At 39.3% G+C, this 22,797-nt stretch overlaps 1 protein-coding gene and 1 non-coding gene across 9 annotated transcripts in view; one reads left to right on the forward strand and one right to left on the reverse strand.

Annotated features, from left to right (window-relative positions):
• Nucleotides 1-22,797, forward strand: part of SAP130 (Sin3A associated protein 130) — an 83,634-nt gene that overhangs the window by 45,756 nt on the left and 15,081 nt on the right. For 5 of the 8 annotated variants that reach the window (XM_026015676.2, XM_072757486.1, XM_026015675.2 and 2 more), the window contains 3 exons: nucleotides 5,072-5,176; nucleotides 19,104-19,462; nucleotides 22,474-22,722. In XM_026015676.2, the coding sequence (XP_025871461.1) occupies nucleotides 5,072-5,176; nucleotides 19,104-19,462; nucleotides 22,474-22,722 (713 nt within the window). The remainder of the gene's footprint in view (nucleotides 1-5,071; nucleotides 5,177-19,103; nucleotides 19,463-22,473; nucleotides 22,723-22,797) is intronic. The other 3 variants (XM_072757485.1, XM_072757487.1, XM_026015678.2) reach the window with 1 other exon arrangement.
• Nucleotides 11,696-11,849, reverse strand: LOC112932752 (small nucleolar RNA SNORA62/SNORA6 family). The gene has a single exon (XR_003237548.1). It is a non-coding gene; the product is annotated as a small nucleolar RNA SNORA62/SNORA6 family (small nucleolar RNA).

A 22,797-nucleotide genomic window follows, 5' to 3' on the forward strand; every position in this document is an offset into this window, starting at 1 on the left:
TAGAGTAAAAAAACAAAAAGATAGGAAACAGAAAAGAAAATTAAAAGAACCAGTTGAGGAGAGCCTCTAAATAATGGAGTTTCAGCAGGTGATCAGAGAAGATGAAGATCACTTAAAAACAATTCTTAGAAAGTTTCCAAACGTGAAGGGCATGAGTTTCCTGATTTTAAATAACCATGAAATGCCCAGCACAGTAGATGCTGTGGACACAAATACCCCAGCACCAAGATAAACATCTTGAAATTTCACAACCTTGGAGATAAAAGATCTTAAAGATCTTCCCTGTTCTCTTACACTTTGTTGTCTCCCTATAACCCTTCTGCTGTGCCCCCATAGTTGAGTCTGTCATCATGAGAATTCCCTGTATTCTTCCTCTTTGAGTGTGCCTGCCTTCTTTTTTTTTTTTTTTTTTTGGTGATAACATAATTCTTTTTATGTATTTAACATTTTCTAGAAAAATGGAATATTACTCATGATCTTACGGTTTGCTTTTTCTCTTCATACAAAGTAGACATTTTTTCATATCGTTACATACAGATCTACTTTCTTTTCTTTAATGAACACATAGTATTTCAGTATAAAGATAGGCCATCGTATATGTATGTAATCACTGCCTTACTGATAAACCATTTGGGTTGTTTTTCATTTTTCGCTCTTAACAAATACTGCCAGGACAGACATTATCCTCCATGGCCCTTTCGGACTCATAGTAGCTTTTAGGACAATTTCAAGAGGAGGAAACTCTGGATCAAGGGGTGTGTACATTTTTAGTTTTGACAGATATTGTCAAAGTGCTTTCCAAAACAAACCATCAGCTAACACCCCCTATCACAGATCCAAGTGCCTGCATTTCCCTCGATCCCAGTCCTGGTCGTGATTTCCCCCTGTAGTCTGCATTTCTCTAGGAACACATTCACATTTCTTCTTCCAGAAAGACCCTTGTAGAGCGTCTGCCTATTTCCCACTGGATGATGCTCATTTTTCTGTGGACTTGAAAGGCTTGAGGTCACAGGGTTAGTCTGGCTGCTGCCTCCTCCATGGGACACACTGTTCTCATTTGTCACTGACTGTCACCAACCCCTGTGTGCCTGCCTTCTTTAACTAGCACCTGGCTCTCCCCCAGGTCTCAGCTCCTGCACTGTCTCCATGGTATGGCTGTCTCTCCTCCCCCATTCTTCTGTCACTGGGCCTGATGGTGGAGTTGATGTCCTCTTTTTGCCTTACTTCTATTTTCAGGCCATCCCTCTTGGAAAGTGCTCAGTCTGTACTCCAATTTCATAAAATTTGCTGTTGAAAAAATACTGTCACATAGCCACATTATTCCAGGCACACTGAAAAGTTTTCAGATAACTAAAGCAGATTACCATTAAAAATTTTGCTCTTAGGTACACTTGCTACCATTTAAATGCTTAGACGCCCCATATGGGTAGAGGCTACCTTGTTGGTCAGGGCCACTCAAGAGGCTCAATCAGATTCCAGTTTGACTTGCAGGTATGTTTGTATGTCCTTCATAAGGTCCATAACATCTAGCTGTCATTGTGTCCGAAATGATTGCCCAGCTCTCTGGCTTCTCAGTTGTTTGAAGGCTTCCCTGTCCTCCTCCATCTATTAGCAGCACATACCATAAGCACATACTCAAGCCTTCTCTGACCTCTTCTGTCCTCCAGTGTCCCACAGCCTACCTTCTGTCTTCTCACCACCCCAGAGGGATATTGCAACTCCAGGGGTACTCACCGGGGAAACTTCAGTCCACTGATGCTACCACTTTTGCATTATTCCTCACTGCTTTTCATGGATGGCCTTTCTCTGCTTTCTCTGACTTGGCTTTCGTAGTCCATTACAATCACTTCCTTGCATACAGCCCCCACTTCCTTGTCCCCCCGCTTCATCTCATCAGAACCAGCTGTTTTACCTCTGCTCCTCTCAAAACCACCCTTCCTCAGCCACGTTCGTTACTAGCTGATGAACTTGTTCCCTACCTTTTGAGAAAAATGGAAACACCCAAAAGAGAACTTCCACAAACTCTAGCTCTTACATCTCCTTACCTGCCAGCCTCTGTGTCCCATGCTCTACTCATCTCATCTGTTACTCTGGATGGACTCTTGGTGCTTCGCTGACCTCAGCTTTTGTAGCCTGCTGAGAACAGTGCTGTAGCTCTTCTCTCTCTCTCCTACTTACTTATTAGCCTTTTCAGCATACACATGCTGTCATTTCTTCCATCCTAAAACCCTTCTTTTGAGCCACACTGCTTCACTACCTACCCCATTTTTTTGTTCCTATTTGCAAAGAAAATAAAGGAGTTACATATATTTGCTAACTCCAGTTTTTCTTTCAGTTTCTTTCTCTCTCAGCACTTTCACTGAGGTATGGAAAACTGCAAAGATAATGCATGTATGGTGTAATTAGCACAGGTGAACACAGCATACAACTACTATCTAGGTCAAGAAAAACGATATTACCAACACTTTCTCCCAAAAGTAACCAGTTTTTCTTTTGACCCTTTCAATTTGCTTTGCCTCTTTTTGAACTTCTATTGAATTATGTATTATATGTTTTTGTGTGATTCCACCTTCCTTCCCTGGGCTTAAAGTACAATTCATCCATGTTATTGCATGTGATTGTAATTTTTTATTGCTATAGTTAATGCCATTGTATAACAGTACCATAGTTTATCCATAGATCTATGGGTTGATTCCAGCTTGGGGCCATAATGTGATCCTGAATGTTTTTTGTGTATGACCTTTGATACATAGGTAAATGGCATTTGTTACATATGTAGGATGGGATCTGCTGAGTTGTAGGCTATACTTGTTTATACCCCTGTACCGTCTAAGCAGCAGGTGGGGATCATTGCATTCATCACCAACACTTGTTACTGACATTCTTTAAGTTTGGTTATTCTGTGGATATATAGTGGTGTATCTCATTAGGTTTGATTATTTTCTTTGCTTTTGGGGAGTTAGTAGAGTTGGTCTTGTTTATTTTTTTACTTTTTTTATGGAAAACTTTAAACAAATTAAAATTTTGAACATATGAATGTATACCTGTACCCATCATTCAATTTCAGTTATCAGTTTATCAACTCATGGCCAGTTTTGTTTAATCTACCTGCCTACTCACTCCTTTCTACCATATTTTGAACCAAATCCCAGACAGCCATGTCATTTCATTTGTATATATTTCAGCATGTGTGTATTGAGGGACTTACTAAAAAATAGAATAATCTTGTAATCTCAAATACCTACTCGTTCAAATTTCCAGTGGTCTCAAATGTCACAAATTTTTGTTTTTAAGTTATTTGAATCAATATTCTGATCAGGTGCCCACATTGTGATCAGTTGATATGTCTCCTAAGACTCTTCTATAGGTTTCCTTCATCTTTTTTCCTTGCAATTTATTTGTTGAAGAAACTTGATCTTTTGTCCTATAGACTTTTCCCTTTCTCTTCCTGGATTTTATCAATTGCATCCACATTGTATTAGTTTCCTAGAGCTACAAATCTGGTGGCAACAGATTTGTTCTTTTAACAACAGAAATTTATTCTAACAGAGGTGCCTGGCTGGCTCAGTTGGTGGGTGAAGTGCGCAAATCTCAATCTTGGGGTTGTGAGTCTGAGCCCCAAGTTAGGTATAGAAGTTGCTTAAGGGACACCTGCATGGCTCAGCGGTTGAGAGTCTGCCTTTGGCTCAGGGCGTGATCCCAGGGTTCTGGGATCAAGTCCTGCATTGGGCTCCTTGCAGGGAGCCTGCTTCTCCCTCTGCCTATGTCTCTGCCTCTCTCTATCTCTCTCTCTATCTCTGTCTCTCTTGAATAAATAAATAAAATCTTTTAAAAATTAAATGACATCAACTCCCAATTTAAAAAAAATAGAAGTTGCTTAAAAATAAAATCTTTAAAAAAAATAAAAGATTTATTCTCACAATTCCTATGGCTAGAAGTGTGAAATCAAGATGTCAAAAAGAGTTCCTTCAAAATGCACCCAGAGAGAATCCTCTTCCTCCTTCCTAACTTCCTAACTTCCAGTGACTGTTGGCAAACCTTTGGCTTAGGGACACATCCCTCCAATCTCACGTGACCGATTCACATGGCTTTCCCTGTGTCTCGGTGTCTTAAAATCTCCCTCTCTTTTCTGCAATAAAGATACCAATCATTGGATTTAGGACATATCTTAAAGCTAGAAGGACCTCACTTTGAGATCTCTAACTTATATTCACAGGTACAGGGATTAGGACTTGAATATATTTTTAGGGACCACAATTCAACACACTACCCTTGTAGTGTAGTTTTGCTGTTCTTGTCTTCTCCACACATTTTCTCATTACTTGAATCTAAAACTTAATGATTAGATTCATGTATCTTTTTTTTTTTGCAAGATCACTTTATAAATTAAAATGATACATGACGGTCTCCCATTTTGAGATCCTAGCAGACTTGATGATCAATATCTGGATCCATTAATTAGGCTTTGAAAAATGGTATATTCTGGATCTAGCCATTTTCTCTCAACCCATTCTTGTCTAGCATTTGCTCCCACCACTCTGCCAGAACTAAACATGTCACGATTACTCACGGCTTCACATTACTGAGCCTAGCAGTTCTCAGTCTGAGCCATATGTGGCCTCTACTGCATGGCCCACTTGACACTAATTAACTTGATCAATTCTTTTCATTTGACTTTGAGGAACTTAGGTCAGTGTAAATACATAGACATAATAATCATGAGCCCGTAATATGGATTCCAAGTTTGATAATGAGTAGAAAGGAAACGTGACATACTAGAAGTAGAAGCTAAAAGAGTCACAGTGGTTGCTTCCTGAAGAGAGATGGGCAGGAAATGGGGAAGGGATGGGGTTGGGACATGCCATATTTTGTTAAAAGCATTTTAGTGCAGTTTGGCTTTTTCAATAATATACCTATATTACTTTGATAAAATTTTGAAACCCACTTAAAAAAAAATGGGTTAGCCAATATAGTGCTTTCATTTTGCCATAGGTATGCCTAGCAAATATGTACTTCCTGTCTTTTAATGCCCTCGGACTGTTGTTTTCTGGGTTTGTCTGGTCTTTTTCAGAATGGCAGTTCGGAAAACCCTCATTCCTCCTCAGCCTCCTGAAGTGGCTAGCCCTCGAGTGGAGAGCTCTATGCGGAGTACATCTGGGTCACCTAGGCCTGCAGGGTGAGCACATAAATGTTATCACTCTTGCTTCCAACTACACATAATCAGAGAGGAAAAAGTCTAACATGTGACAAATTTTACATAATTTGCCTGTGTGCATCTTTTTGTATCCTTTCTAGCTGTGACCTGGACACATTGCTCAGCCTCTCCGATTACTATTTATAGTAATTCTTAGATATTTCTTACATATTTAAATGAAATGGTACCTTTGAAGTGCTAAGGATAGAGCCTGCCTCACAGTTACACCCAGTTATTGTTGCTATCAAAAATGGCATCATGGGGTGGTGCCAGGGTGGCTCAGTCAGTTAAGTGACCGATTCTTGGTTTGGTCTCAGGTCATGACCTCAAGGTCATGAGTTTGAGCCCTACATTGGTCTTTGTGCTCAGCATGTAATCTGCTTGAGATTCTTTCCCACTCTGCTCCTCTCCCTGTTCACGCTCTCACTCTCTTTCTCTCAAATAGTCTTTTTTTAAAATGGCATCATGGCAGTAGTTAATATATGCTGTTTTCTTTATTTTTAATTTCACAAGTAATGTTACTTTGTGAAAGAGACAATATAAAAATATTTAAAGTATAAAATGAAAATCTTTATCCTGTTCTACATCCACCTTGCCAATACCACTAGCCAGAATCATATTGATTGGTAACATTTTTGTTAAGTATCTTTCCACATCTTTATTTATGTACACATGTAAATAGATTGAGTCTTAAAAACAGGATTTTGCTGATTAGTTTGTTCTATATCTTGCAGTTCTTACTTTTATCAGTAATAGCTTACAGTGGTGATGTATATCATAAAATTTCATTCAAGAAAAAATTATGATTGCTTTGTGTGTGCCAGGTACCATTTTAGAATCTGGGAATGTAGAAGAATGACTAAGACAAGGTGTCCGTTCTCCTTTAGCTTACTTTCTAGGGGGTGTGGAGAAATAAATATGTGAAGAAAAAGAAGGCAGTGTGAAGGAAATGTAAAGCAATGGGAGGAAGAAGTGATGCTTTCTGGACAGATGATGCTTTCTGGAAAGCCTTCTCTGAGCAGAAGTTTAAGAGCATGAAGGAACAGCCACATGCTCTCTGATGTCCAGCTACGTCAGGCCAAGGAAAGAGCAGGAGCCAAGAATTTGATGTAGGAAGACATGCAATTGTTACTTTGCATATTAGTGCAGAAAAGTAAAAATAACCATGCAAGGAGAAGCTATAAAACTTACCTTAATTTTAGGCAGTGGGGGTTGTGCTTATTCTGTGCTTTTAAAAACATTATGAAAATACTCAAAACTCATTATTGTCAGTTACCGTGAATAGTAAAACTAACATTTATTTGGTACACTGTAATTTAAACATGAGAAACACTGAGAATTAAAATGTTTTCTCTTTTGGGGCGCCTGGGTAGCTCAGTGGTTGAGCCTCTGCCTTTGGCTTGGGGCATGATCCCAGTCCTGCATTAGGCTCCCCACAGAGATCCTGCTTCTCCCTCTGCCTATGTCTCTGACTCTCTCTCTGTCTCTCATGAATAAATACATAAAAATCTTAAAAAATAATAAAATAATATGTTTTATTTCTGGGGGATCCCTGGGTGGCTCAGTGGTTTAGTGCCTGCCTTCAGCCCAGGGCGTGATCCTGGAATCCCAGGATCGAGTCCCACATTGGGCTCCCTGCATGGAGCCTGCTTCTCCCTCTGCCTGTGTCTCTTGTGAATAAATAAATAAAATCTTTAAAAAATATTTTATTTCTTTCTAAAAAGTAATCAAGAGTAGTTGGAGCATTGCTTGCTGTCTTCACATTGTATAACTCAATGAAGAGCACAACAGTCCTTCCATGTGTTGGTGAATTGTCATGCTTTTTTCTAAATTTGGATCTGCTTCTGACATTTTATCCTTTGTCTTTTCAATGGTGGCGAATTATTTCCAAGAGATAATTTCCTTTAATGTGAAACTTTTTGCCAGCATCACTTCAAGGAACATCTTCATCCCATTCATCAAAACCCTCTGCCCTAACTAATGCATGGAATCCAGATGCACATTGCACAGCAGCATCTTTTAACTGTGCTAGTGGCTTCACCAGATAGCTTAACATTAATTAATCAAATTGGAGTTAATTTATTAACTTTTGGAATAAATCAGCCTTTATTGGCCAGAAAAGGATTTGTTGTTGTTACTTTTCATTGTCCTTATAAGTGGCCATTTTCTCTTCTTTCTAAGATTATTTTCTTTTTCTTTTTCTTTAAAGATTTTTATTTATTTATTCATGAGAGACACAGAGAGAGAGAGGTGCAGACATAGGCAGAGAGGGAAGTAGGCTCCATGCAGGGAACCCAACGTGGGACTTGATCCCAAGGCCAGGATCACGCCCTGGGCCAAAGGCAGACGCTCAACCGCTGAGCCACCCAGGGATCCCAAGTAGCCATTTTCTTTCAGTGTGGCAGCTAACTGTAACACTTCGGCCTGAATGACTCAGATTGATTGATTGATTAATCAATCAATAATCCAGAATAGAAGTAAATACTTCATTTCACCATAGTGGCTTTCTGTTCCTGGTGTAATTTCTTTCTTTCTTTCTTTCTTTCTTCCTTTCTTTCCTTTCTTTCCTTTCTTTCCTTTATTTTCTTCTTTCTTTCTTTCTTTCTTTCTTTCTTTCTTTCTTTCTTTCTTTTCTTTTCTTTTCTTTCTCTTTTCTTAGATTTTATTTAATCATGAAACAGAGAGAAAGAGAGAGTCTGCAGAGATACAGACAGAGGGAGAAGCAGGCTCCATGCAGGGAACCCGACGCAGGACTCGATCCCGGGTCTCCAGGATCAGGCCCTGGGCTGAAGGCAGCGCTAAACCGCAGAGCCACCCGGGCTACCCTCCTGGTGTAATTTCAACTGAAAGATGATATGAGATGACTTTACCTTTTTTTTTTTTTTTAATATTCATTGGATTCTCTCTACATGGTCCATACCATATCTTCATACAGCCCTAGGGCTTATCCTCTCTTTTCTTTGTTGTTGCAAGTTTCAGACCTTTTAATCACATCCAATTTTACTTTCAGAATTACTGTTTTTTCCTGGGTTTTCATTTTTGTTGGCTTATTTTCACTCTCTATCATCCAGTATCATAAAATTTCACCTGGATTTATCTCTAGGAAACAAGAGACAGCACAGCTCCACACTTTACCATCTGCATAAACTGACTAACAGGTATGCAGTGACCAGTCACAAATATACTTCAAAGGAAGTGGTGTGATTGGTCATAGATTGTGATGCATATCTGTTAGTTACATAGTTATTTGTGGACTGAGGAGCTAGCTGCAAAGTTTGCATAAAGTTGCATCAAGTTTATGTAACCACTCACAGTTAATATACAGTGGTAACTGATATTTGGACAGCTGGGGGACTGGCATAATGTAGTTACACATGTATACATACACTTCACACATATCAGTATTATACAAAGTCAAGAATGCCTGTATGTTAAGAACACACAAGGGACATCAAGAGAAACCAACATAGAGCAAGGGGAGAGTTGCACAACATGGTTCAGAGATATAACTGAGGGCCAGATGATGTAGGGCTTTGTGGGCCATTCAGAATCCTTTGGATTTTATTCTGAGTGAGACTGAGAGCCATCAGAGGCTAAGCCATAGAAGTGACATGATTTGACTTTTAAAAGGATTGCTCTGGCTTCATGCTGGGAATAAACTGCAAGAAAGCAAAAGTGGAAGCAGGGATACCAAGTGAGAGATGATGGAACCTTAAACTATCATAGCAGCTTGGACCAGAATGGAGGTAGTAAAAGTCTTAAAAAGAGTTCAGGGGACACCTGGGTGGCTCAGGCGGTTAAGCATCTGCCTTTGGCTCAGGTCATGATCTCAGGGTCCTGGGATAGAGCCCCGCATCGGTTTCCCTGCTCAGCAAGGAGTCTGCTTCTCCCTCTTCTTCTGTGTGCACAGAACTCTCTCTTTCACAAATAAATAAATATTTTTTTTAAAAAAAGTTCAGATTCTGGATATGTATTGAAAGTACAGTTGACAGAATTTACAGATAGAAGGGGAGGAAGGCAATGAGTGGCTAAGAGGTTTTGCATAAGCAACTACAGATAGGAAGTAAGGAAGCCTATGGGAATAACAAGGGAAAAAAATCTAAGAGTTTAGTTTTAAATATTTTCAAATTTTGAGATCTTCATGTGGTTAGACACAGCCAAGTGGAGATGTCAAGTCTATAGCTGGATAAAAAATTCTGAAGTAGATCCATTTCAAGAATTGAAGATGGAGATCTATGGTGATGATTAAGTTCTGGGAATTATAAGCAGATATATGTTTTTTAGCATCATGAGAGTGGAGGAAAAGGACGCCTGGGTGGCTCAGTGGTTGAACATCTGCCTTTGGCTCAGGGCATGATCCTGGGTCTGGGGATTGAGTCCCGCATCAGACTCCACACAAGGAGCCTGCTTCTCTCTCTGCCTATGTCTCTGCCTCTCTCTCTGTCTGTCTGTCTGTCTCTCTCTCTCTCTCATAAATCAATCAATCAATCTTAAAAAAAAGAGTGGAGGAAAGTCTGTTGATAGTATAAGTTGAGAATAGAGGTGGCATGAAGATCATACGTTAGGACATGTCATCTTAGGAGATTGGGAAAATGAAAAACTTAGAAAAGGAGACTATTCCTATACTGTGCGATATTCTCAGACGTGTTGATGCTACAATTAGTCCTCCATTAATGAACGCTAAAGTTATTTCCATTTACTACTGTAATAAGTAATGCAATAAATATTTTTGTTTATCATTGAACCCCTTTGAAAACATTTTGGAATATATTTCTGGAAGTAGCATTACTGGGCTAAATTACATGTAGAGTTTAAATGCAATTTCCAATCACAGTACCTGTTTATATCGTCATGAACTGTGTTCTCATTTCCCCCACATTGTTCCCAAATTTAGATACTAAATCTTACAAACTTAATACATTACCTTTCATTATTTAAAGAGTTGTTTTTTTGTTTTTGTTTTTGTTTTTTTAAGTAGCTAGCACTGGAGTTACTTTTAAAGTCATAGGGAGAAAAAAATTCCTCCAGGTGAAGAGCACTCTGTGAAGTACAAAAGTGTATTCCTTGAAAGCAGCAATATATGCAGTAACTTGGGTGAGGAGGGGCTATATGCAGAGTCTTTCTTGGACTGAGTATAGTTCCAGGGTAGATTGTTGAGGTAGGGCCCTGCGCAGGGAGGCATCCACCTGGCCTTACTTGGAATTGGCAGTCTGTTTCTGTGGCACCTAAAGAGAGCATTTGGACTGTGAAAAATAACTAGCTGAAATCAGAGCAGTCCCCCCACCCTCCCACGCCCAAGTGAAAGGAATCTCATGTAAATTGCTGTTTTTAGGAATAGCCCAACTCATTCACTGATGAGTAATAAAAGAATATTCATGTGCAGATAACTAAAATTAAAAAGTAGGAGAAGGGCAACAAAATATACTCATTTGTTCAGTAAGAACACTTACCAGAAAAGCAGGACAGATGAAGCTTATTTTTAAAAATCTGACTATGAATTTAAATTACTTAAGTCAGTACCACCTTAGTAGAGGAAAACACACAAAAATAAAATGCAGATTCCCAAGACTAAATGACAGGACATAAAACAGATGACATGTGAAGGAACAGAACTCAGTAAAGATCCAGAAGAAACCACAGAATGAAGGTCAAATTCAAATAGAAAACAGTATAGACATAGAAGATAGAAATGGAAAAAGTGAGCAAAATTTTAAAAAGGAAGCAAAGATAAAACAAAAACCATATAGAACATACTATGAGACAAATAAGATCAAACATACATGTCAGCATCTCAGAAACAAATAGGTTATTTAAAATTGAGGACACGTTAATATTATTTATATTATTTTTAAGTGGCACGCAATTTGATGTACAATTACTGGCAGCTTAGATTCAATGAAATACTGAAGTCGAGTGGTGTGGGGAGATGAGGGAATTAAAGGAGGGAGGGAAAGTTCTCAGTACATTTTTAAAAACGTGAATGTATTACCAATTCAAAAAAAATTAAGGAAAATTTAAATATTAGAAAATAGATGTAGAAAATAAATCCAAAAACTGTTAAAATAAATTTAAAAATTGAATTTCAAAAGAAGGCACATAGTACTATAAGGCTATTACTTATGTATGCTTAGTTTTTTTTTCTGTCAGTCACTAATACATCCTCAGACTCTCCACCAAACCTGGAGAAATCCTCCAAATACAGGCAGATCTGTCAGTTCCATTTTTTTTTCGATTATATCCCTCCCTCCTTGAAGCCTTGCCTCTGCTTCCTCCAGTCTGCGCTGGTTGCTCTCTGGACTTGGTGCCTAGCTATTCTCCCTGGTGTTTTCTTTGTCCATCATGCTCTGAGTCCCCTTCAACTCATCCCTGGCAACTGTACATTTCTTTTCCTTGGTTTACTCTGATTTGTTAGAGCATCTCTTTTGTGGCAGAGGAGGAGTACTTAAGACATCAGAGGGTTTTTTGCACATCAGAAAATGGCTTTATTCTGCCTCAATCTTTACTGGTAGCAAGAATTACCATCAAACTCCACTCATTGAGCCAGAGACCTTTGTGGTGTTAGCAAAGGACTTAACCCTCACGTAGCACACTACCTACGCTTTTGAGTTCGTAGACCAGCCAGCAGCCTCAACCCCAAGCTCTAACAGTGTGCAGTGCACTCACTCTTAAGTCTACTTTCTCTGTGTTGTTGAGATGGGGTAAATTATATTGATCTGTTCTCAACCCCACTGATTCTATCTGCATTCTAGTATTGACAATATCCAGTGAGTTTATTTGGTCAGTTATTGTATTTTTCAGTTCTATAATTTACATTTGATTTTGTTTTACAACTTTGATTTCTTTGCTGAGATTTTTTTCCCCTTTATTTCAAGTGAATCTGTCATTGCTTGTTGAAACATTTTTCTGATATCTGTCCTTATATAATACCTTCATCATTCATCTCCTACTCAAGTTGTGATTTTCCTGACTCTTGATTAAATGAGTGTTTTTCCATTTGTATCTGAACATGTATGGTCCTATACGACCCGGAAATTTATTGATAGCTTAATGTTTTATCAGTTCTCCTCTCAGATCACCCCAGCTGAGGAAGAGAAAGACATTGCCACCTTACTGCCAGGTAGGAGATTGAAGTCCAGATTCCCTACTTGGCCTCTTCTGACACCACTTCAGTGGTGAGATGGTACAGAGAGGATTGGGGTACTCATTATAGCCTGACAAGTGTGGAAATCTGGGATCTCCACAGGATTTGCAAGAGAGAATGGAGATGAGACCACACTTGTTTCTGTGGTATTTTACTGGGGTAGAGCAGTTACTGTCTGAAAGTTTCCCATCTTGCTGAGCTGCTCCTGTCTTGGTTCTTTGAGCAGACTTTTAAGACTTTTGTCTGTGCTCTTTGACATTTCCATATTGTGGCTCTCCAGGACCCAGTCTGGAACACATGAGGCAAAAAACCCAAAGAAATGACTGCTGTGTCATTACTTTAGTTCTGAGGTTCCTAGCCAGTCTGTCTTCATCTTTCAACATGTGTTTTGTTTGTTTTATGTGTAATACAATTTTTAGCTATACTTAGCAGGAAGAACAGGAAAAAATAGGTCTATGCCATCTTTCCATAAACAAAATTCCTACCTGCATTCTTAAATAATACAATGGCTAGGAGAAGTTTAAATTGAAAATCTCTTTTCCAGGGCACCTGGGTGGCTCAGTCCATTAAGCATCCAACTCTTGATTTCTGCTCAGATCAGGATCTCAGGGTCATGAGATTGAGCCCCACATCAGGCTCAGCACAGAGTCTGCCTCAGAGTCTCTCTCACTCTCCCTCCCTCTGCCCCTCTTCCTTTTGTGCACGTGCACTTGCTCTCTCAATTAATTTTTAAAAATCTCTTTTTTCTTTGTAGGTGATATCTTCAACTTTATCTTATAACATTCTCTTTTGAAGGGACACCTGGGTGGCTCAGTGGTTGAGCATCTGCCTTTGGCTCAAGGCATGATCCCGGGATCCGGGATTGAGTTCTGCATCAGGCTCCCTATGGGAGCCTGCTTTTCCCTCTGCCTGTGTCTCTGCTTCTCTCTCTCTCTCTCTCTCGTCTTTTAATAAATAAATAAAATCTTTTTTTAAAAATTCTCTTTTGAAGTTCTTAATATGAAAATCTGTAAATGAGCAAAATAGAGAAAACAGTGTTATTCAACTGATTTATTCTTTTTTTTTTTAATTTTTATTTATTTATGATAGTCACACAAAGAGAGAGACAGAGAGAGAGGCAGAGACACAGGCAGAGGGAGAAGCAGGCTCCATGCACCGGGAGCCCGACGTGGGATTCGATCCCGGGTCTCCAGGATCGCGCCCTAGGCCAAAGGCAGGCACCAAACCGCTGTGCCACCCAGGGATCCCTAACTAGATTTATTCTTAATGGGCAGCCCAGGTGGCTCAGCAGTTTAGCACTGCCTTCAGCCCAGGGCCTGATCCTGGAGACCCAGAATCAAGTCCCACGTCAGGCTCCCTGCATGGAGCCTGCTTCTCCCTCTGCCTGTGTCTCTGCCTCTCTCTATCTCTCTCTGTCTCTCTCATGAGTAATTTTTTTTTTAATTCTTAATATTTTGCTATATATTACCTTTCTGGTGTAATTAAGTTAGAGAGTTTTACTTTCTTGTGCATTTTGACAATTTACTTATGTATCTAGGTGTGGGTTCTTTCAGTTTTTCCTACTTGAGTTGGTTCAACATTTAGATAGATGGAAGGTTATCATCAAATTGAGGGGATTTTTGGCCACTTTCTTCAGACATTCTTTCTGCCCCTTTTTTTCCTTAGTTTCTGGGACTCCCATTATGTGTATGTTGGTACACTTACTGCTGTCCCAAAGATCTCTGAGTTCTATTTATTTTTCTGCCTGTGTACCTACCCCATCTGTTTTTTTTTTTTTAGTTTCTCAGACTGGATAATCTCAGTTGACCTATACTTGAGTTTATTGATTCTTTCTAATGGCTGCTGAAATACGCTTTTTTTTTTTTTAACTACCATATATTTTTTTAAATCTCTGTACTCAGCATGGAGCTCACACTTAACACTCGAAGATCAAGAGTTGCATGCTTTACTGACTTAGGCAGCCAGGCGCCCCTGAAATATACTTATGAGCCCTGTTAGGGTTTTTTTTCCTTTCAGCTCTTATACTGTTCAACTGCAGAATTTCTTTTTGGTCTTTTTTTATAATCTCTGTCTCTTTATTAATGTTTGCTTACATACTATTTTTATGTTGCTCTTAAGCCATGATCTCCTTTAGTTCTTTGAACATATTTAAAATAGCTAACTTACATTCCTCGACCAGTAAGTCTAATATCTCTGTATCCTCAGTGACAATTTTATTGCTTGCTTTTTTCCCCTGTGTTTGAATAATACATTATTTCTTTACATACCTAGGAATTATTGTTGAAAACTGGACATTTTAAACAATATAATGTGGCAACTCTGGAAATTAGATTCCCACTCCTCAGGGTTTCTTGTTGCTGCTTGTTGTAGTTGTGGTTATTTGTTTAGGGAGTTTTACTTCAATAATTCTTTAAAATTGATACCTTTGTCTAGCATGACCACTGAATTCTTTACTGTGTTAGCTTTGTGGTCAGCTAATGACTGAATAGATTTCCTTGAATGTCTGGAACCAGTAAGTCTCCCCTCTTTGCCAGAGGCCTCTGTGTGTGTCTTGGGATTGGCCCATCAACCCCGAGGCAGGCAGTTTTACATCTCTGTCTTCTTGTCTTCTTCCTGCTTGCGCAGAGCCTGACACTCAGTCACAGTGAGAACTTGAGTCCTTCTCAGTTCTTTCCTCAGCATAAGCACTATCTAGGGTATGCACACAGTCCTACACGTATATGTTGTTTCCTAAATTATCAGAAATACGTTGGAGCTTCTCAAAGCCCCTGTGGACATTTCATTCTCCAACTTTTCTTTTAAAGCTTTTTGGATAGTTGGGCAGCCTGGATGGCTCAGTGGGGCAGCCTGGGTAGCTTATTGTTTGCCCTGCCTGTTACCATCCTGTCCGTCATTTGGGAAACTGATCAGTTATGTCTAATTTTTACCAGCAAACTGTAAGGAAAAAGCTGTTTACACTGAACAGACAAGGTCAAATAAGACAGTCTTGTAAATGGAGCAACCAGAAAGGTTATATAATTATAGTTATCTGGTAAAGAGGGTTTGAAGGGACTCTAACCACTCTGGTACCTGCCAGGTTGCTGGTTTTCACTGTGAGCATTAACTGTTGGTTTGCAAGCATACCATGATTAGAGATAAAGGAACAGAAATTGGGCAAGAATTTATTGGTCTAAGGTTCAGCTGATTTTCTTGAATAATTTTGCTTAATTGTTAATTTCCAGAGTTCTGAAAACATTGTTTCTGGTATTTTTTATCAGTTTTTTGTTTTTATGAAAGAATTTTCAGAGATCTTTACTCCCACACTTTTGCTGTTGTTCCTGGATGCTTTATCTTTTAATTCTTTTTAATCCCAGAATAATCCTTACCTGTGCCCTACCCCCATTATTTTGAAATAATTTAAGATTTGTAGAAGTTATAAAAATAATACAGAAAGTTCCTGTGTACACTTCACCCAGCTCCCTCCAGTGATTACATCTCATATAAGCCTTGTACTTTTTCAAAATGAAAAAATTGGGCACTTGGGTGTTTCAGTTGGTTAAGTGTGTGCCTTGGGCTCAGGTCATGATACCAGAGTCCTGGGATAGAGTCCAGCCAGGAGTCTGCTTCTCCCTCTCCCTCTCCCCTCACCCTGCTTATGTGTTTGTGCACACACTCTCTCTCAGAAATAAAAAGAGGGGCACCTGGGTGGCTCAGTTGGTTGGGCGTCTGCCTTCAGCTCAGGTCATAATCCCCAGGGTACTGGGATCGAGCCTCGCCCAAGTTGGGCTGGCTGCTCAGCAGGGAGTTAGCTTCTCCCTCTGCCCCTCCCCCTGTTCGTGTTCTTTCTCACTCTCGAGTACATAAGTACAATCTTAAAAAAAAATTGGCATTAGTACAATGCTGTTGACTATAAATGTTAATAAAATGTCACCAGTTTTTTTCCATTGGTGTGTACTACTTTGAAATTCCACCCATGAATAGATTTATGTAACCATTATCATAATCAGAATGTGAATTGGTTTTGTTGCCAAAAGACATCCCCTTATTTGCAATCATACCTTCCCCCAAACCTAACAGCTTGCCACTTAGCTTTGCACCACTAGAATTATTTCATTTTGAGAGTTTTATGTAAATGGAATCTCATAAATCACAAATATATATATGTGTGTGTGTGTGTATTTCTCGTACAATAACCTGATGATGCTGGCTTATTTTCACCCAACATAGTACTTTTGAGATCCATCCAAATTATAGCGTGTATCAATAGTTCATTTTAGAGCAAGTGATGTTACATCACATATATGTACCAGATTGTTTATCCATTTGTTTATTGAAGTTCATGGGGGTTGTTTCTCGTTTGGGGTTATTACAAATAAAGCTGCTGTGAATAGTCATGTAAAATTTTGTTGATGGACATATATTTTCATTTCTCTGGTATAAAAATCCTGAGAGTGCAGTTGCTAAGTTACATGTATTTTTCATTTTATAAGAAACTTCTAAAATGTTCTTGCAGAAGTGGATGATTTTAAATTCCCACCTGCAGCATGTGAGATCCTTCTGTCCTAAAACCTTGTTAAACTCATTTATTAGTGCTAGAAGTTTTTTTGTTGTTGTTGATCGAGTTGCTCTACATCTTTTTCTGTGCTTGCCATTATAAAGGTCTTAAATTCTATTTTTACCATTCTGATAGAGATATGGTGACATATCATCTAGACTTTAATTTGTACGTCTCTACTAATGGTATTGAACATCTTTTCAGATGCCTGTTTGCCTCCTGGATATTTCTTTAGTGAAGTGTCTGTTTATCATTCATATTTCCTGCCCATTTTCTGATGAGATTCTGTTTTCCTAGTATTAAGTTTACAGACTTCTTTATTAATTGTGAATATAATTCTTTTATCATAGATACATGTTTTGGTTTGTATGTTTGTCTTAACCATTTTTACATGTACATTTCTTTGGTGTTATGCATATTCTCACTGTTATACAACCATCTCCAGATCTTTTTGATCTTGCAGAACTGCAATTCAGTACCCATTATTCAACCACTCCCATTTTCCCCAGCCCTACCCCCTGAGAGCCACTATTCTTTCTTTTTCAATAAATTTGGCTACTGTGGGTACCTCACATAGTGGAATTAACATAATGTGTTTCACAAAAATTTTTTTCAATCTGGCTTGTCTTTCCAACCTCTTAAAGTGCTCTTTAGCAAAACAAAGTCTTTAATAAAACACAATTTATTGTTTTTTTTTCTTTTAGATTATGCTTTTGGTATCATGTCTAAGATATAGGGTTTATATAACATATATAATCCTAGGGTTTTTTTGTATTTTGTATAAAACTTTTATAGCTTTACATCTTACATTCAGATTTATGACCCACATTGAATTCATTTTTGTGTATGGTATAAAGTTTGGTTTGGTGTTGAATTTTTTGCCTATGGAAATACAATTGTTTTTGGCCTTGAACTTAAGCGGTACTCTTTTGTACAGCTTTTCCTATCCTGAATTTTCATTACTAGTACTATAAGTAGGTAAGCCTTTACACAGTCAGTTGGGTGGCTGCATTCAGCTCTGTTCATGATCTCTCAGGGTCCTGGGATCCATCCCCATGTGGGGCTCTCTGCTCAGTGAGGAGTCTCCTTCTCCCTCTGCCCCCTTCTCCACTCATCTCTTGCGTGCTCTCTCTAATAAATAAAATCTTTTTTAAAAAAATGTATTTGAGAGAGAGAGCACACATGTGGGCAGGTGTGAAGTGGGGGGAGGAGCAGAGGTGGAGAATCTTTCAGCAGATTTTCTGCTGAGCGCAGATTCCCAACTAATAGGCCCAGTCTCAAGACCCATGAGATCATGACCTGAGCTGGAAACAAGAGTCTGATGCTTAACTGACTGAGCCACTGGTACCACAAAAACAAAATCCTTAAAAAATGTGGAGGGAGGGCTCCCTGGGTGGCTCAGCGGTTTGGTGCCTACCGTTGGCCCGGGGCGTGATCCTGGAGTCCTGGGATCGAGTCCCATATCGGGCTCCCTGCATGAAGCCTGTATCTCCCTCTGCCTGTGTCTCTGCCCCCTCCCCACCTCTCTCTGTGTCTCTCATGAATAAATAAATAAAATCTATTAAAAAAATGTGGAGGGAATATTTTAAATACTTTTTAAAATAATGTTTAAAAAGAATTTGTAATAAAGAGTGGGTACTTCTAAAACTGGAAAAAAAGGATATACAGTTTTAAACATTAAATATGTAGCTACTTTAGATGCCTGGAGTATTCTGGTAAAATAAACTGGAAAGTTGTAAGAGTGATGCCTCTGGGTAGAGGGCTGGGTGTGTGAAGTGGAGAAAAATTATTTTCAGTTTATATTCTTTTGGATCTTTGCCATGTATTTAAGTTTCCTCTTCTATAAGAAATAGGTTTATGAGAAACTACATACAAAGTAGAAGTACGATTGTGATTTTTTTTAAAAAAGGAATTTCCTAAGACAATATATGCATTAAGGAATTCTGGAAGAAAAAACACTACCAGGGTGAAAATTATTTGCCTTTTGATGATGTGACTTTGAGTGATTTCTTTAAGATGTTATTTTCTAAGTTAATTTTATTTATTATTAAATTTGGTGGGGGTGAGACAAGGAGAGGATATTTCTAAAACTTGAATTTTTTTTAAAGCTTACCTTAGAAATTCAATTTCTAGAACCAAGTAATAAAGTCTAAGTTGTGCTACACCTAGTACAAAAAGATCTGATGCTCATCCTCTGAGATGTTTGCTACATTATCTTTGCTTTTGTGTTTCAGTGCCAAACCTAAGTCAGAGATCCACGTATCGATGGCCACTCCCGTTACTGTGTCCATGGAGACTGTGTCCAGTCAAAATAATGATCAGCCCACCATTGCAGTCCCTCCCACAGCTCAGCAACCTCCATCGACCATCCCAACCATGATCGCAGCTGCAAGTCCCCCATCACAGCCAGCTGTCGCCCTCTCTACCATTCCCGGAGCAGTCCCCGTCACTCCCCCTGTCACTACCATTGCGACTGCCCCTCCACCATCAGCTGCCGTAGCTGGCAGTCTGTCCTCTGTGTTGGGCCCTCCGGTACCTGAGATAAAAGTTAAAGAAGAAGTAGAACCAATGGACATCATGAGACCTGTCTCTGGTAGGTTCAGTCACAGAGTCCTCTTCCTTGGCATGTCCTGCTTCCTCTTTTCCTGACTCTCCTCAGGGGCCAGACTCTTGCATGACCCCCAACTATGAAGCCTAACCCCTTGGTGCCTGTTGTAAATTTGCCTGTCATTCATTTTAAGAAAGGAAGACCACTTGGTTTCCATTTTTGCTGCCCTTTTAGCATTGATTTTATTTCTTACCAAAATCATTAAAAAGATTAACATTTCCGTAAGAATATCCTGAAATAAAGCCTCTGTGGTTATCTGTTACATTGTTTTCTCTTCTATTTCTCATTTTGGTTTTTGAATCTTCTTTTTTCCTTAGTTAATGTAGCTAAAGCAATGCTTTTTTGTTTGTTTTTGCTTATTTTTTTAAAAAACTGGCCATTACTTTCAGTGTTATGTATTCTGGTCTCTATTTTATTTATTTTTCATTTTTCTTTGTTATTTCCTTCCCCAACTAAATTTCAGTTAAGTTTCTTTGGTGTTTTTTTTTTTTAAGATTTTATTTATTTATTTATTCATGAGAGACACAAAGACAGAGTCAGACACAGAGGCAGAAGGAGAAGTAGGCTCCCTGCGGGGAGCACGATGTGGAACTCCATCCCAGGACCCTGGGATCACGACTTGAGCCAAAGGCAGACGCTCAACCACTGAGTCACCCAAGTGTCCCAATTTCTTTTTTTTTCTAGTTCCTTGTGGTATAATGTTTATTTGAACTTTTTTCCTTATTATAAGCATTTATAGCATAAAAAATTAAAAATAGGAAAAAGGATCAAAATAAGATCATAGCTAAGTGCTAATTATTTACAATTTATTCCCTGCCAATTTTTATGCCCGGTTACACAGGGAAGCAAGATTTCCATTGTTGAAAATACTCTCTTGATAAACTTACATGTGATTAGCAAAATAAAACTACTCACTGCCTACTATGCCGCCTCTTCTTGACTCCAAACTTCCAGTGTGTGAAATGCAGATCATTTTGGAAGTTTTCTTTTTTATATGTAAGTAATTTATTGAGAAATGTTGCTTCCCCTGACTACAAACATAGTATTTAATGTACAAAATTTATGAAATACAGATAAAGTCAAAGTGGATGGCAAATCATTTTGTTCTCTAATTAGCCGGCATTGCCCTCTTACCATTTCAGTGTAAAGGCCTCCATTCCCCATGCTGTTTGTTCAGTAAGACACATGGTTGTGCTGTGTCTGCAGTTATTAAACCTCCTGTTTGTTTTCATTTATTATGCCATGAAATATTCTTCTGTCTTACCCATATTTAGCCTTAGCACTTCATTGAAAGACACGATGGATAATTCAGGAGGGGAAATGAAGTGTTTTCAATTTTACTGTTCTTTTCTCTTGATTTGAATAGTTCCTGTTTTCCTTAATATACATACTTTATTTAAAAAACATTTTATTGCTAAAAATGCTAACCATCATCTGAGCTTTCTGTGAGTCATAATCACTGATCACAACCACCATAACCAATATGATAATAATGAAAAAGTGTGAAATACTGAGAGTTACCAAAAGGTGATATAGAGACATGAAGTGAGCAAATGCTATTGGAAAAATGGTGCTGATAGACTTGCTTATTAATACAGGGTTTCCGCAAACCTCCAATTTTTGAAAAATGCAGTATCTGCAAGGTACAATGAAGTGAAGCACAACAAAGTGAAGTATGGTTCTATGAGGGAAAGTTAGGGCTGGGGCTGTGATTTTAAGAAGTTTTATTTATTTATTTTTTTAATTTTTATTTATTTATGATAGTCACACACAGAGAGAGAGAGAGAGAGAGAGGCAGAGACACAGGCAGAGGGAGAAGCAGGCTCCATGCACCGGGAGCCCGACGTGGGATTCGATCCCGGGTCTCCAGGATCGCGCCCTGGGCCAAAGGCAGGCGCCAAACCGCTGTGCCACCCAGGGATCCCGATTTTAAGAAGTTTTAAAGGGAGAGCTTCATTGAGGAACTGATCTTTGAATAGAAACATTGAAAAAGTGCTAGTCATTAAGATATCTGTAAAAAAGAACAACTCTAGGCCTCAGGAACATGCCTGCTATGCTCAGAGAATAGCAAAGACAGTCCAGGTAGACAGTGCAGGGATAGTATGTGGACTCCATAAAATCATTAAGGATCCAAGTTCCTACCCCCGCCCCCTAGTTTGGCCCTCATGCTTTTTTTTTTTTTTTTTTTTAAGATCCTATGTATTTATTCATGAGAGACACAGAGAGAGAGAGGCAGAGACACAGGCATAGGGAGAAGCAGGCTCCATGCAGGGAGCCCAACATGGGACCCAATCCCAGGTCTCCAGGATCATGCCCTGGGCCGAAGGCGGCGCCAAACCGCTGAGCCACCCGGACTGCCTGGCCCTCATGCTTTTGATTCAGGAGAGCTGCTAGAACTCCAGCTATTATATCTGAGTTCCAGGGTGACAAGACAAGGAATAGAAGGTCACACCTTTTTTTAAGGAAATTTATTTAAGAATGCTGCAACACACTTCTATTTTTAAATGGCCATACCTATCTATAAAAGAAGCACATTGGGCAACCCATTGGTTTAGTGCCACCGTCGGCCCAGGGCCTGGAGACCCAGGGTCGGGTCCCATGTCGGGCTCCCTGCATGGAGCCTGCTTCTCCCTCTGCCTGTGTCTCTGCTTCTCTCTCTCTCTCTCTCTCTCTCTCTGTATCTCTCATGAATAGATAAATAAAAAATAAAAATAAAAGGCAAATCAGTAGAGCCTTTCAGCTGAGTGGCAATGTGCCCATCTGCAAATGTGAGAGTCCTCATTCTAAGGATGGTGCAGTTGTGGTATATTAGCAATTGGCACCCTTTGCCATAAATAGAATGCTTATTAGCACAGTGCCTGGCTCATAAGAAGACTCAGTAAATGGTAGTTCTCTTTTCTGACTTCTTAACCATTCTTATTAGTTGGAAATCAGGTGAAGCTTTCTCTTATTTTGGGGTTCCCATACATGTATGTGCTTTTTTTTTCCTATGACAGCAGTTCCTCCCCTGGCTACCAGCACCGTGTCTCCATCTCTTGCATTGCTGGCTAACAATCTGTCCATGCCTACAAGTGACCTACCACCTGGTGCCTCCCCAAGGAAAAAGCCTCGAAAGCAGCAGCATGTGATTTCAACAGAAGAAGGGGATATGATGGAGACGAACAGCACTGATGATGAGAAGTCCACTGCCAAGAGTCTTTTGGTGAAGGCTGAGAAGCGCAAGTCTCCACCCAAGGAGTATATTGGTAATGGTCGCTTGGGCTAGCTGTTGTCATGTGAAACTTTCCCACTTAAGTCAGGAGTTCATCCTGAGGCTGTTT

This window comes from Vulpes vulpes, chromosome 5, assembly GCF_048418805.1.
Source record: "Vulpes vulpes isolate BD-2025 chromosome 5, VulVul3, whole genome shotgun sequence".
Taxonomy (NCBI): domain Eukaryota; kingdom Metazoa; phylum Chordata; class Mammalia; order Carnivora; family Canidae; genus Vulpes; species Vulpes vulpes.